At 38.3% G+C, this 13724-nt stretch overlaps 1 protein-coding gene across 2 annotated transcripts in view; it reads right to left on the reverse strand.

Annotated features, from left to right (window-relative positions):
- The window catches only part of ARMC1 (armadillo repeat containing 1), a 94904-nt gene that overhangs the window by 11651 nt on the left and 69529 nt on the right, over nucleotides 1-13724 (reverse strand). For both annotated transcript variants that reach the window (XM_036741037.1, XM_036741036.1), the window contains one exon: nucleotides 1722-1911. In XM_036741037.1, coding sequence (XP_036596932.1) covers nucleotides 1722-1911 — 190 coding nt within the window. The remainder of the gene's footprint in view (nucleotides 1-1721; nucleotides 1912-13724) is intronic.

Below are 13724 nucleotides of genomic sequence, written 5' to 3' on the forward strand. Positions count from 1 at the left end.
ACCTAGAGGACCACATGTGGCCTGGAGGCCACAGGTTCACCATCCCTGGTAGCCTCACTGGACTTCTTGTTGCCTTTCCTCACATTACTTCATCTTCCATCTTTGTACCTTTGTACTGCTGAGTGTTTCTCCTCCCCACCCCGCCCCAGCCATTGCTGGAATGCATTCCCTGCCAATTTCCACTCTTGGAACCCCTGGTTTCCTTCAAGACTCAGACTAAGAACTGCCTCGACATGAGGCCTTTCTTGATCCCCTCGGTTGTTAGTTCCCACCCTCCAACCTCACAGTTACTTTGTCTATGTTTTTTATATACCTATATGTGGACATGTTGTCTCTCCAGTTCAGGCAGCACCTTCATTTTTTAAAAACAATATGTATTTATTTTTAGTTTCCAACATTTGTTTTTATGAGATTTTGAGTTCTAAATTTTTCCTCCCTCCACTCTTCCCTCCCCAAGACAGCAAGCAATCTGATATAGATTATACATCTATGATCATATTAAACATATTTCCACATTAGTCATAATGTGAAAGAATCAGAAAAAAGGGAAAAACCATGACAAAGGAAAAACAAAAAACAACAAAAGAGAAAATATTGTGCTTCAATCTGCATTCAGATTCCATGGTTCTTTCTCTGGATATGGATAGCATTTTTCATCACGAGTCTTTTGGAATTGTCTTAGATCACTGCATTGCTCAGAAGAGCTAAGTCTAACAAAGTCGCACGATGTTGGTGTTACATGTATTCTCCTGGTGTACAATGTTCTCCTGGTCCTGCTCACTTCACTCAGCACCAGTCCATGCAAGTCTTTCCAGGTGCTTCTGAAGTCCTCTTGCTCACTATTTCTTATGCAACAATAGTATTTCATTGTATTCATATACCACAACTTGTTCAGCTATTCCCTAACTGATGGGCATCCCCTCAATTTCCAGTTCCTGGCCACGACAAAAAGAGCTGCTATAAATATTTTTGTACATCTTGGGTACTTTTCCCTTTTTTATGATCTCTTTGGGATACAGAACTAGGAGTGGTACTGCTGGATCAAAAGGCATGCACCGTTTGATTGCCCTTTTTGCACAGCTGCAAATTGCTCTCCAGAATGATTGGGTCAGTTCACAACTCCACCAACAATGCAATAGTACGCCAATTTTCCCACATCTTCAACATTTGTCATTTTCCTGTTTTGTCATGTCAGCCAATCTGATAGGTATGACGTACCTCAGTTGTTTTAATTTGCATTTCTCTAATCAATAGTGATTTAGAGCATTTTTTATATGAGTATAGCTTGCTTTAATTTCTTCCGGATATAACCTTCTTGAAGACAGAAACTATTTTGTTTTTATTTGTGCAGCCCTCGCACAGCATCTGGTACACAGTATATGCTTAATAAATAAATGCTTTTCGTTTGAGATGTAATGAAATCCCACCTACCATGACTTATTCTCCCCACTGTACTAAAACACTACTACAAAAACAGTTGGTTTCTCTAACAAAGGATCAAGAAGATTTAAAACTTACAGGTATATGATAAGACTTATCTTGCCACTGGACCCAAATGGCTCTAGAGGAGAGGCTTAGGCTGGTGACTTTGCACAGCTCTGACTCACTTGCAAGTCATGACATCACCTTCCTGATGTCATGGTCCTCTTTGAGAACAAACAACAACAGCGAGCTTGGATGAAAAAAATGCAGTCTTATTGATGTGTTTTTAGGATACTTACAGAATCATCAAGGCCATCTATATGTAAAACCACTGTTTTGGCACGCTTGTTTGTAGTACCAAGAAAAAACTGAGCTTTCCTTCGACGTGAGTTCATTTCATTGACACTGCCAGTATCTGCCATGTTAGATGACTGAAGGATGTCATAGATTTCAGAAGCCAGAAGTTTAGTCTCTCCTGGAGTAGTAGTCCTTGAAAAGAAAAACAAATTTATATCAGTTAAACTGATACCATGATTTTGTGGTGAAGAAAAGGGCAGCTTCTCCAATTTAATTGTTCAATCCAATTCAGAAGACATACTGTGATAATAAACAGGAAAGTAATAAATAAAGGTTACAAATTCCATCTACATTATAAAAGCACCTAATAAATGTTTGTTGAAGGGGACAATAAAATAAAACTTGCTATTCTGGTTCAGACCTATGGACTAGTCAGGTTGGTATACTGTCCCTGACAGTAGCATTAAAGGATACAGAGAATGTTACCATCTACAACAAACTCTGAAAAGTTAGAATATGATTAAAAAAAGGAAATTACCTAGGTCAATCATTAAGATTTTTTTAAAAAGTGGAATTCTGAAAATAAAATTGTGTTAATCTTCTTTTTAAGTCATTATTGCATTAAGTTTTGATTCTTTTGTTATTCTTTCCAACTATAATGTTGTAATCATCATTTATATTATTTTCCTGATCTGCTTATTTCATTTTGCATCAGTTTGTAAGTATTCCCATGCTTCATGGGAATCATCACATTCATCATTTATCACAAAGCAATAATATTTCATTATATTCATAAACTAAAACTTGTTAACCATCCCCTAACCAATCAATATCTGTTCTGTTTCTAGTTCTTTGCTATGACAAAAAAGCTGCTATAAATACTTTGACCTTTGTTTTTGTTTTTTTTAATCATTGACTCTCTGGGCTTGTCACTTCTCACCTAGACTACAACATATTCTGATGGTTGGTCTCTCTGCCTCAAGTATCTCCCTACTTCCAGTCTATCTTCCAATCAGCTGCCAAAGTGATCCTTCAAAAGTTGACAAGAATGAATATGTTACTTGCCTGTTTAATACACTCCTTATTATTTCTGCCTTTGTACTGGCTCTCTCACATGCTTTAAAGAAATGGAAGTTTCAACTAAATGAAATAACTCACAGATTCTCCCTGGAAAGGCCAACAAAAGAATTGGTTTATTGCCCAAAGGCAACAAAAAACATGATTTCATAGGACACAAGCAATCTTTTTCTATTTCATTTCTCAAGCATGAGTCAGACTAGCAATTCCGAGAATGAGCACTTCTAACCTTTGAGGTTACACTTTGGAGATAATCCTGAGTTCAAGACTTCAGAAAGAGATTCCCTTAACAGACTGACTTCTCAGAGAATGCAAAGGATTCTTACTAAAGTGGTAAGGATTACCCTGTAACTGAAGCACTAAAGTCATGCCACAAGAAAGCAAGAGATTTAGAACCTTGCCATCCCTACATGATGTTACTATAAATTGCTTAATTGGTTCATTCCCAAGATAAATGGGGACTGAGTCTAATGAGCTATTTGAATCCTAGGCCATCTTCTCTTCTCCCTCTATTACTTTACCACTTAATGGTCTCATCAGCTCCCATGGGTTCAAATCTACTTAGCCAGCCCTAACCTCTACCTTGAGCTCTAATCTCCAACTGTCAGCTAGACATCTTGATGTCCCACAGTATTCTTAAACCCTACATATCTGAAACAGAACTCATTATCTTTTCCCCAAAATCCTACTCTTTTCCAAATTTCCCATTTACTGTCAAGGGTTTTAGCATCCTGCCAGTTACCAGGTTTGCAACCTTGATGTTATCTTCTTGCAAAGTTGGCATCATCTTCAACTCCTCATTCATTTTAAATCCAAATATACAATCTGTTATCAGGTCTTGTTATTTCTACTGTCATATCTATTGTATACTCTCCTTCACTCTTATGACACCATCCTGGAACAGGCCCTCAACACCTCACACCTAGAGAACTGGCTGGTCTCTCTATATCTAATCTCTCCTCAGTTCAGTGCATTTTCTGCACAGCTGCCAAAATGATCTCCAAAAAGTACAGGTCTGAAAATGTCCCCATTCGATGAACTCCAGTAGCTCCAGAATCAAATATAAAATACTGTGTGTGGTCTTGGAAGTTCTTCACAACATGGCCCTTTCCTACCTTTCTGGTCTTTATCTTACTCCATTCTTCTCCATGTACACCACAATTCAGCAGCACTGGCCTTCTTGACATTTCTCTCCCAGAATACTCCATCTCCCAACTCTCAGCCTTTTCCCTGGCTGTCTCTCATGCCTGGAATGTCTTCTCTCCTCACCTCTGTCTCCTGACTTCCCTGGCTTCCTTCAAGACTCTGTTCAAATTCCACCTTCAGTAAAAAGCCTTTCTCAACCTTCCTCCCATTCCCCATCATTGCTAGTATATTCCCTCTGAGAGATTATCTTTGATTTACACTGTATCTCATATGTATAATTTTTTGCATGCTGTGCTCCCCAATAGAATGTGAGCTTCTTGAGGGCAGTGACAATGTTTTTGCCTTTCTATATCCAGTCTTAGCATAATGACTGGCATATAGTAATTGCTTAATAAATATTTTTTAACTGACACCAGGAATAATGTTTTTCACCTATGACTCCTCGAATCCCCTTCAAAGTTCATTTCAAGCAGCCACTTCTGACATGCGGCAGTGACAGCCTACCTTGCCCCCATCCAAATTACTTTGTATTTACTTGATATGGATTTTATGTCTTTTATATGTGTATAATTTGTTTCACCTGATTTAATATAATCTCAATAATAACGATAAAGATCACAACAATTAAATACGGTTTTTAAAGCACTTAGTTTCTAGGAGGCAGAAATGAGGGAGGAGGGTAAGGGGAGAGGGAGGTGGGAAGAGAAGTATTTCAAACATGTTGGAGAGTCAGTACAAAGGCAAAGGTAACAGGGAGCCACAAGACTGTATTAAGCAGAGAGCAACATATTCAAACTTGTACTTCTGGAAGATCACTTTGGCAGCTGATTGGAGGATAGAGTAGGAAGTGAGGAGAGACTTGAAGCAGAAAGACCAACTATTAGCATATTATAATAGTACAGGCAAGAGGTGACATTGTTAGACCTCCACTTCAGAAAAATCATGCTGGCAGGCCTGTAGGAGATGAACTGGAGTGGGGAGAGATTTGTCAGGAAGCCAAATGAGAACACTGCTAGCATAGACATTTACATAAATACTTTAGTAAAGGAAGCCGAGCTATCGCAGAGCTCTCGCTAAAATGGCAAATCAAAATATATTGTCTATTGTTTCAATAAAAACCTGAGGGTGGACAGCCCTGTGCTAGATGATTATGTGACTGGGGAAAAGGGGATACATGTGAGAGATGTTGTGGCAGTGAATAAAAATATTAAGAAAACATTTCATGCAATTAAAACAACTCTGACTTGATTGTATTCATTTGTAGTTAATCCAAAAATGTGACATGGATAGAAAGGAAATTAGTACCCAGTATAATAATTTCATCAATAAGTATGTGAATCAAGTGCCATAATGAGAGCATAAAAGCCTAGAAACATTCATAACCAGCAAACACTATGACTTACTTGCCAAAGAGAGAGATATGGCAGCTAGAGGGTTCAGTTTACACTGAACTTAACCTTTTCTGTTTCATGAACCCTCCTGGCAATCTGGAGAAGCCCATAACCCCTTTTTTTCAGAATATTGTTTTTAAATGCATAAAATAAAACACACAGGATTACAAAGGAAAGCAAAGGTTAGTGAAAATAAAGTTGTAATTTTATCCCCATTCAAGGTCACAGACCTCTTGAAATCTACTCATAGGCCCCTTAGGGGTCTGTGGACCCCAACCTAAGAACCCCTGTTTACCACATAAACTTCTTTTGAAATCTTAAAGGACAGTGCAAGGTAATAATAAGCACTATCATCTCATAAAAGTTTAGGTAGTTTAAAGAAAACTTAAAGAGATCAAACTAAGCAAAATCATCCTCAGGACATTAAGGATGGAACTGGAAAGAGAAATGCAAATGGATGAAAGACTGAAGAGAATTTCAAAGATTTTTATGATCCTCTTTTCACAATCAAAAACAATGAAACCACCACATCAAGACTACAGCATCGCAGCCCCAAATGAACTCATAGAGGAGGCAGAATTGGCACTGAAGAGAATACAGGTGGGAAAATCAATTGGGTTAGACTAGCTGGTGTGTACACACAGGAGATCTAATGATGAAGGTAACATCACTGTGAGGGATTTTGATACCAAACTTTATGTCTACTTTTCCATATGAATAAAATTTTTATGACACTAATATAAACGTATATATATGGCATACTTCAAATAGATATTACAAGGAAAGCAGGACTTTTAAAAGTAATGTTGCCCAGTTGATCTTATCTCTACCATCATGCAATTAACTGAGTTAGAGATCACAAGATGTTTGTTTTGATACATATAAAACATGTGTATAGACACACTAGACAAATATATAGACATACTAGACAAATACACGCGTGTACAGAAACACACACACACACACTCACACCACTCTATAGAGCTCTTTCATCAATGTATAGTTCAGAGAGATACTGTAAATGGACAATGAACTGGGGCCTGTTGTAATTAAGTAACCAGGAAGAAAAGCAGGCTGGATTCAGGAAACTGCAAGGTTTTTTTAATGACCCCAAATTTCTCTCTGAAAGAAAGGTCTATTTTTTTTCCATTGAAATTTACTTAATTTTCAGTTCCAGATTCTCTCCTTTCCCTTCTCCCCACTCCCAATTTGGCAAGAAACACAAAACCCATTACAATAGGTAATCATGGAAAACAAATTTTTGAATTAACTATGTTTCCCCCTGGATCCCACACCCAAGGAAAGAAAAAGAAAGAGAAAATACACACACACTTCAACTTGTACTCCGAGTCCATTGGTTCCCTATCTAGAGGTAGATACCATTTGTTTTCATAAGTCCTTTGAACTGTGATGGGTTATCATGTTGATCAGAGTTAGTAAAGTCTTTCACAATTATCTTTACAATATTGTTGTGACTGTGTAAACTGTTCTCCTGGTTCTGCTCATTTCACTTCGCATCAGTTCCTGTAAGTCTTCCCAGGTTTTCCCGAAACCACTCCTTTCATCATTTCTTACAGCATGATGGTATTCCATCACATTCATAAACCATCAAAGATCCATTTAAAAGATATTAATATTCTTTTGGTGTTGCTGAATGGCTACCAGCCAGCCATGAAACACTACAGTCTCCAAGGAACTGAATAGATTATCACCCAGAGGGCAATGGAAAGGTACAAAGTGAATACAACTGGACTGCAACACATCACAAACAGTATATTACAATGGAGAAGCACACATCCCTTCACCTCCAATTCATAAAAATCCTCTTCCTTCAAGCATGACCTTTTACATAAAGCCTTTTCTGATTCTCCCCTACCCCAAACTATTTTTTATGCTTGTTATATTTATTTTCCATATAATTATATCTGTATTTTGTCTTCCTCGTTAAACTTCATTAAACTTCTAAAAGCTTCTTGTAAGTAGGAAGTTTCATCTTGTTATGTTTGTCCTCTCAGCACCTAGATTCGCTTGTTGCTTGTTTAATAATGCTTACTGGTTGGTTAACTGAAGTGAACTAAAGGATTCCATCCAAGAAATATAGAAGTGAAAAAGACAAGCTGGACATGTCATAAAAATTTGAGGGATGTTAACAAAGAGGCCTGAGTGTTCCCCTGGCATCTAGACAACATAGGAAGAAAAAGAATATCTCTGGGTGACAAAATTGCCACAGAAGGAAACAATGGACAAAAGAATGTGCTATGATTTGTACTACCCACATCCATGAGGCCACAGATCAATGTGAATATTTAATTTTTAATATTTAAGCATAAGATCTTATAGCAATCTTATTAGATCTGGCTCATTCCTCTATTCCACAGGTTCCCAAAGTGGGTGATACCATCCCTTGGGGGGCGCTGGAAAGACCCAGAGGGACAGCAGTAGCCATGAGTGTAATTGGAGAACATTGAATAAAAATAAGGGATAATCAAACCTAAGGGGTGTGGGGGGAGGAGGCACTGAATAATTTTTTTTTTGAAAAGGGGACAGTAGGCCAAATAAGTTTGGGAACCTCTGCTTAGATGAAAAAAAGCTTTGTGGATACTAATTCTATCACCTGTGTATGCTATCCATTTCAGCCTCATGTCATTCACAAATGCAACAATCACGATATGCTATGCATATTTTCAAGTAAGACCCTAATAAAAACAAGTCAAGAAGTAAAGAACTCCCTCCAAGTTGACCTAGCCATTTTATCCTTGTTTCACACATTCCCAAGTCCAGGGTTACTTCTGTTTCTCCTCCTAAAGATCCTTACCCAAATGATCTCACCAATATACCCCTCACTAAGAAGAACAGTGACCAAAACATCTAAATGCTGTTTTAAACTTCAATAACTTCACAAATAAAATTGCTAAACTTACAAAACAATAAAAATTAAAGGTTAAGTTTTTAAAAAATAATTATTTTTTAAGATTAAAATTCAAGCAAATAACCATCTTGAGCTACAGTCTAGTTGATTTTCAAACTTTAAAAAAACTTTCACCAGCTCCTGCTCAGTAACATTGAAAACTGTGCTTGCATTTGTAAACCTAGCCTTATCATCATCCAAGGAATAGGTTTTGATGAATGACAGTTTTGATGCAACTGCCCAAGAAAAAATTCCAATGAAAATAGACCAGGTGACCCAGGGTGACAAAAGGAAAAGGACCTCCTCAACCAATCCACTAGTCAGACAAAATATCATCCATAAACTGTCTCACATGCAATGCATAATAACAAGGTAACTCATCTTGTTAAAATTATTCAAAATTCACAAAACTAAAGTATAAACTTAATTTTTTAAAATGTGTAATATTAATACTTCTGAAGTAATTAAAGCTTAAAGAGACTTTTTAGACATCCTGTATATATATAACACTACTTAAATGCCCCCTTTAGTTAGATCTCTTCCTTTGGATAAAGCGTATCATTCTCAAAGTCATATATTCCAGTCATGGGATACATCCTCCTAAATCCAAGATATGTCTTGCAAAATCATTCATTTCATACATTACTTATACTTTGCACAAACAATAAGGACATTTCTTTTTCTTACAGACTATGGCAATGAAAAACAATCCACATATGGCAATCTAAGGTCATATCTATTATTACTGACATTCTTCCTGAATACTATTTCCCAATAAATTTTATTCTTATTACAGTTCACAACACCTGGCATAGCCAAACAGCGATGAAGGTGCTTTTATGAATATCTCCATTTATTTCAAACAAGGAATGGAAAAGATTTTAATGAGATCATTCATTCAAAAAACATTTAAGGCACTGAAAAAATATACAAAGATAAAGTAGTAAGACATGTTTGTTGACCTCAAAGTTTACAATCAATCTAAAGGCCCTAATGTATATGTCTGTAGTTTTGACAACATCCCAACCCTTTCTTCTTACCTGCTTGCTTATCAAAATCTAGACTGAAGTTATCTGAAGAGGTCAGAACAGACTTAAAAGATGGAGAAGGGGGTAGAACAGGAAAGAAATCACACAGTCAGATTGGGCTTCTGAAATCATTCAATCTAACTTATACCTTATTTTGTCTAGAATCCCTTCTACTATACTGCTGAGATGTGATTATTCAGTCTCTGCTTGAGGACCTTCTGTGGAGAGAAAAATTCACTGTTTCCCAAGGCAATCTATTCTATCGGAGATGGTTCTGTTAAGAAGTTCTTCCTTAGAAAGACAAGATGCCTTTGCTGGCTTTGGAGCCAAACTGAACAATTTCTTTTCCACAAAATGATTCTATCTAAGACTTTTAGAGAGAAAAGAAGGTTGGAAAAGGCAATGTAGCTAGTGAGACAGGGAATCAATTAGAGAGAAAGAGTAGAAGGATTGCCTTTTGGCAATGAGGGCCACCACTGGGAGACTGGAGAAAAGGAGCCCTTTTTAGTCATGTAGATATAAGGATTCTTTTAAAGACATACTATAGTAGGAAAAAGATTCCCAGGATCTAAAATCCTCATTCTGGACTTGGGGCACATTTTCCCACAGAAACAAAAGGTAATTGTAGTTTGTTCAGCTGAAGTTTTTATGGGCTAGCCTGAGGACCTAACCTTCAGCAAATGTGAAAATGTTTTCATATTTCCAATCTAAATCCATAGTTCCAAACATTGACTTAGAAACTAAATTTCAGGGATGTAAGTTTGTGGGCAGCAGACTGCCTGTTAGAATCACAAACTCTCAAAATTGGAAAAGAATTCAAATAATTTACTATAAATCATATCTTGAAAGGGCTCATTCCCATGACATTCCTGACAACTGGTCATTCAGATTCTACTTCCAAGGCCTCCAAAGATAGGAACATACTACTTCCTGAAGTAGCCCACTTCACTTCTAGACAGTTCTAACTGTTAGAAACTTTTCCTTATAATGAACTAGAAATTTTCCTCTTGGCAACTTCAAGACTCTGATGCTAGTTCATCTTTTGGGGTCAAGCATAAGTCTAGTTTCATCTCTCTTTCACATGATGACCTTTCACGGACTTCAGACATCTATCATGTCCCCATAAGCTAAATATTTCTAGTTCTTTCAACCAATTCATGGTCTGTAGTTTTCACATTTTGATCATACTCCAGTTTGTCAATGTCTTTCTTAAAGTATAGTGCTCAGAAAAGAACATAAAAATACTCTATACATTGGGAGCCAAGATAGCGGCTGGTAAGCAGGGACTACCGTGAGCTCCGTACCGAGTCCCTCCAAAAACCTATTAAAAATGGCTCTGAACCAATTCTAGAATGGCAGAATCCACAAAACAGCAGAGGGAAGCAGGGCTCCAGCCCAGGACAGCCTGGATGGTCTCTGGGTGAGGTCTATCCCACACGGAACTGGGAGCTGGGAACAGAGTGGAGCAGAGCCCAGTCTGAGCAGCGTGGACCAAAGAGACCAGGAGCCGGGTGGAGGGGGCCCTAGCACCCTGAATCAGTGAGCTGCGGCAGGTACCAGGGCTTCTCAACCCACAAACACCAAAGACTGCAGAGAAGGTTAGTGGGAAAAGCTGCAGGAGTGGAAGGAGTTTGTGGTTCCACTTCCAGCCCTGGGGCCAGAAGAGGTGGGGCAGCTACAGCTGTTGCTGCTTCTGGCCCCAGGCCCACCTGGTGGGAGGAATTAAGTGGCAGATCAGAGCAGGAGTGCACAGCCTGCTGAAGATCTAAGCCCAGTCCAGGTTGGGGGTCCTGGGGAAGGAGCAGTGCTGCTGTGGCAGAGCTGGCACCTCCCCGCCAAACGTGGAACATAGAACTCTCTAGTCTACAAGCAGTCATACCCCACTGAAAAACTCAAGGGTCAAGTTGGTTGGTTGGGAATATGGCCAGGCAGCGAAAACACACCCAGATTCAGTCTCAGACTTTGCATTCTTTCTTTGCTGACAAGGAAGACCAAAACATACAGCCAGAAGTCAACAGAGTGCAAGAGCCTACACCAAAAGCCTCCAAGAAAAACATGAACTGGTCCCAGGCCATGGAAGAGCTCACAAAGGATTTGGAAAAGCAATTGAGAGAAGTAGAGGAAAAATTGGGAAGAGAAATGAAAGGATGCGAGAAAACCATGAAAAACAAGTCAATGACTTGCTAAAGGAGACCCAAAAAAATACTGAAAAATATACTGAGTAAAACAACACCTTAAAAAATAGACTAACTCAAATGGCAAAAGAGCTCCAAAAAGCCAATGAGGAGAAGAATGCCTTGAAAGGCAGAATTAGCCAAATGGAAAAGGAGGTCCAAAAGACCACTGAAGAAAATACTACTTTAAAAATTAGATTGGAGCAAGTGGAAGCTAGTGACTTGATGAGAAATCAAGATAGTATAAAACAGAACCAAAGGAATGAAAAAGTGGAAGACAATGTGAAATATCTCATTGGAAAAACCACTGACCTGGAAAATAGATCCAGGAGAGAGAATTTAAAAATTATTGGACTATCTGAAAGCCATGATCAAAAAAAAAGCCTAGATATCATCTTTCAAGAAATTATCAAGGAGAACTGCCCTGATATTCTAGAGCCACAGGGCAAAATAGAAATTGAAAGAAGGTATCGATCGCCTCCTCAAATAGATCCCAAAAAGAAATCTCCCAGGAATATTGTCACCAAATTCCAGAGCTCCCAGATCAAGGAGAAAATACTGCAAGCAGCCAGAAAGAAACAATTTGAGTATTGTGGAAACATAATCAGAATAACTCAAGATCTGGCAGCCTCTACATTAAGAGATCGAAGGGCTTGGAATACGATATTCCGGAGGTCAATGGAGCTAGGGTTAAAACCTAGAATCACCTACCCAGCAAAACTGAGTATCATGCTCCAAGGCAAAATATGGACTTTCAATAAAATAGAGGACTTTCAAGCTTTCTCAGTGAAAAGACCAGAACTGAATAGAAAATTTGTCTTTCAAACACAAGAATCAAGAGAAGCATGAAAAGGTAATCAAGAAAAAGAACAAGAAAAAGAAATTGCAAGGGACTTACTAAAGGTGAACTGTTTTGTTGACATTCCTACATGGAAAGATGACAGGTATGATTCATGAGACCTCAGTATTAGGGTAGCTGAAGGGAATATGCATACATATATGTTTATGTATATATATGGGTGAATGTGTATGTATGTGTATATCTATGTGTATATATATATGTATATATATACAGAGAGAGAGGGAGAGAGAGAGAGAGCACGGACACAGGGTGAGCTGAAGATGAAGGGAAGATATCTAAAAGAAATAAAATCAAATTAAGGGATGAGAGAGCAACATACTGAGAGAGGGAGATAAGGAGAGATAGAATGCGGTGGATTATCTCGCAAAAAGGTGGCAAGAGGAAGCAGTTCTGGGGGAGGAGGGGAGAGGGCAGGTGAGGGGGGAATGAGTGAACCTTGCTCTCATCAGATTTGGCCTGAGGAGGGAATACCATACATACCCAATTGGGAATTTTACCCCACAGGAAAGAAGAGGGAAGAAGAAGAAAAAAAGGGGGGGATGATGGAGGGGACGGCTGATGGGGGTGGAGGTAGTCAAAAACAAGTACTTTCGAAAGGTGACAGGGTCAAGGGAGAAAATTCAATAAAGGGGGATGGGTTGGGAAGGAGCAAAATATAGTTAGTCTTTCACAACATGAGCATTGTGGAAGGATTATACATAATGATACACATGTGGCCTATGTTGAATTGCTTGACTTCTTAGGGAGGGTGGGTGGGAAGGGAAGAGGGGAGAGAATTTGGAACTCAAAGTTTTAAAAACAGATGTTCAAAAACAAAAAGTTTTTTCATGCAACTAGAAAATAAGATACACAGGCAATGGGGTGTAGAAATTTATCTTGCCCTACAAGAAAGGAAGGGAAAAGGGGATGGGAAGGGAGTGGGGTGACAGAGGGGAGGGCTGACTGGGGAACAGGGCAACCAGAATATATGCCATCTTGGAGTGGGGGGAGGGTAGAAATGGGGAGAAAATTTGTAATTCAAACTCTTGTGAAAATCAATGCTGAAAACTAAATATGTTAAATAAATAAATTTAAAAAAATACTCTATACATGATCTGAACATGGCAGAGTAGTTCAATATTATCTGCTCTTTATTTGTCCAACAACTAAGCCAGCCTAAGGTTATGTTAGCTTTTTTTTTTTGCTACCACCTACCCATCTAGCCTCATATTAAACCTGTAGTCCACTAAAGTCTCTTGATCAGAAACCATAGTAAACTATGCCATATGCTACAAAAAAACTATACTAAATGGTATATTTAATAAAGCATGACATGGCTCTTTTTAGCATAAATAACATGTCTCGTTAAAATAAACATCTCTGTTATACTGTTTTCCTGCAAGTTCATAATAGCAAAACAAAACAAAAAAGTCACTATTG

Source organism: Trichosurus vulpecula, chromosome 1, assembly GCF_011100635.1.
Source record: "Trichosurus vulpecula isolate mTriVul1 chromosome 1, mTriVul1.pri, whole genome shotgun sequence".
Taxonomy (NCBI): Eukaryota; Metazoa; Chordata; class Mammalia; order Diprotodontia; family Phalangeridae; genus Trichosurus; species Trichosurus vulpecula.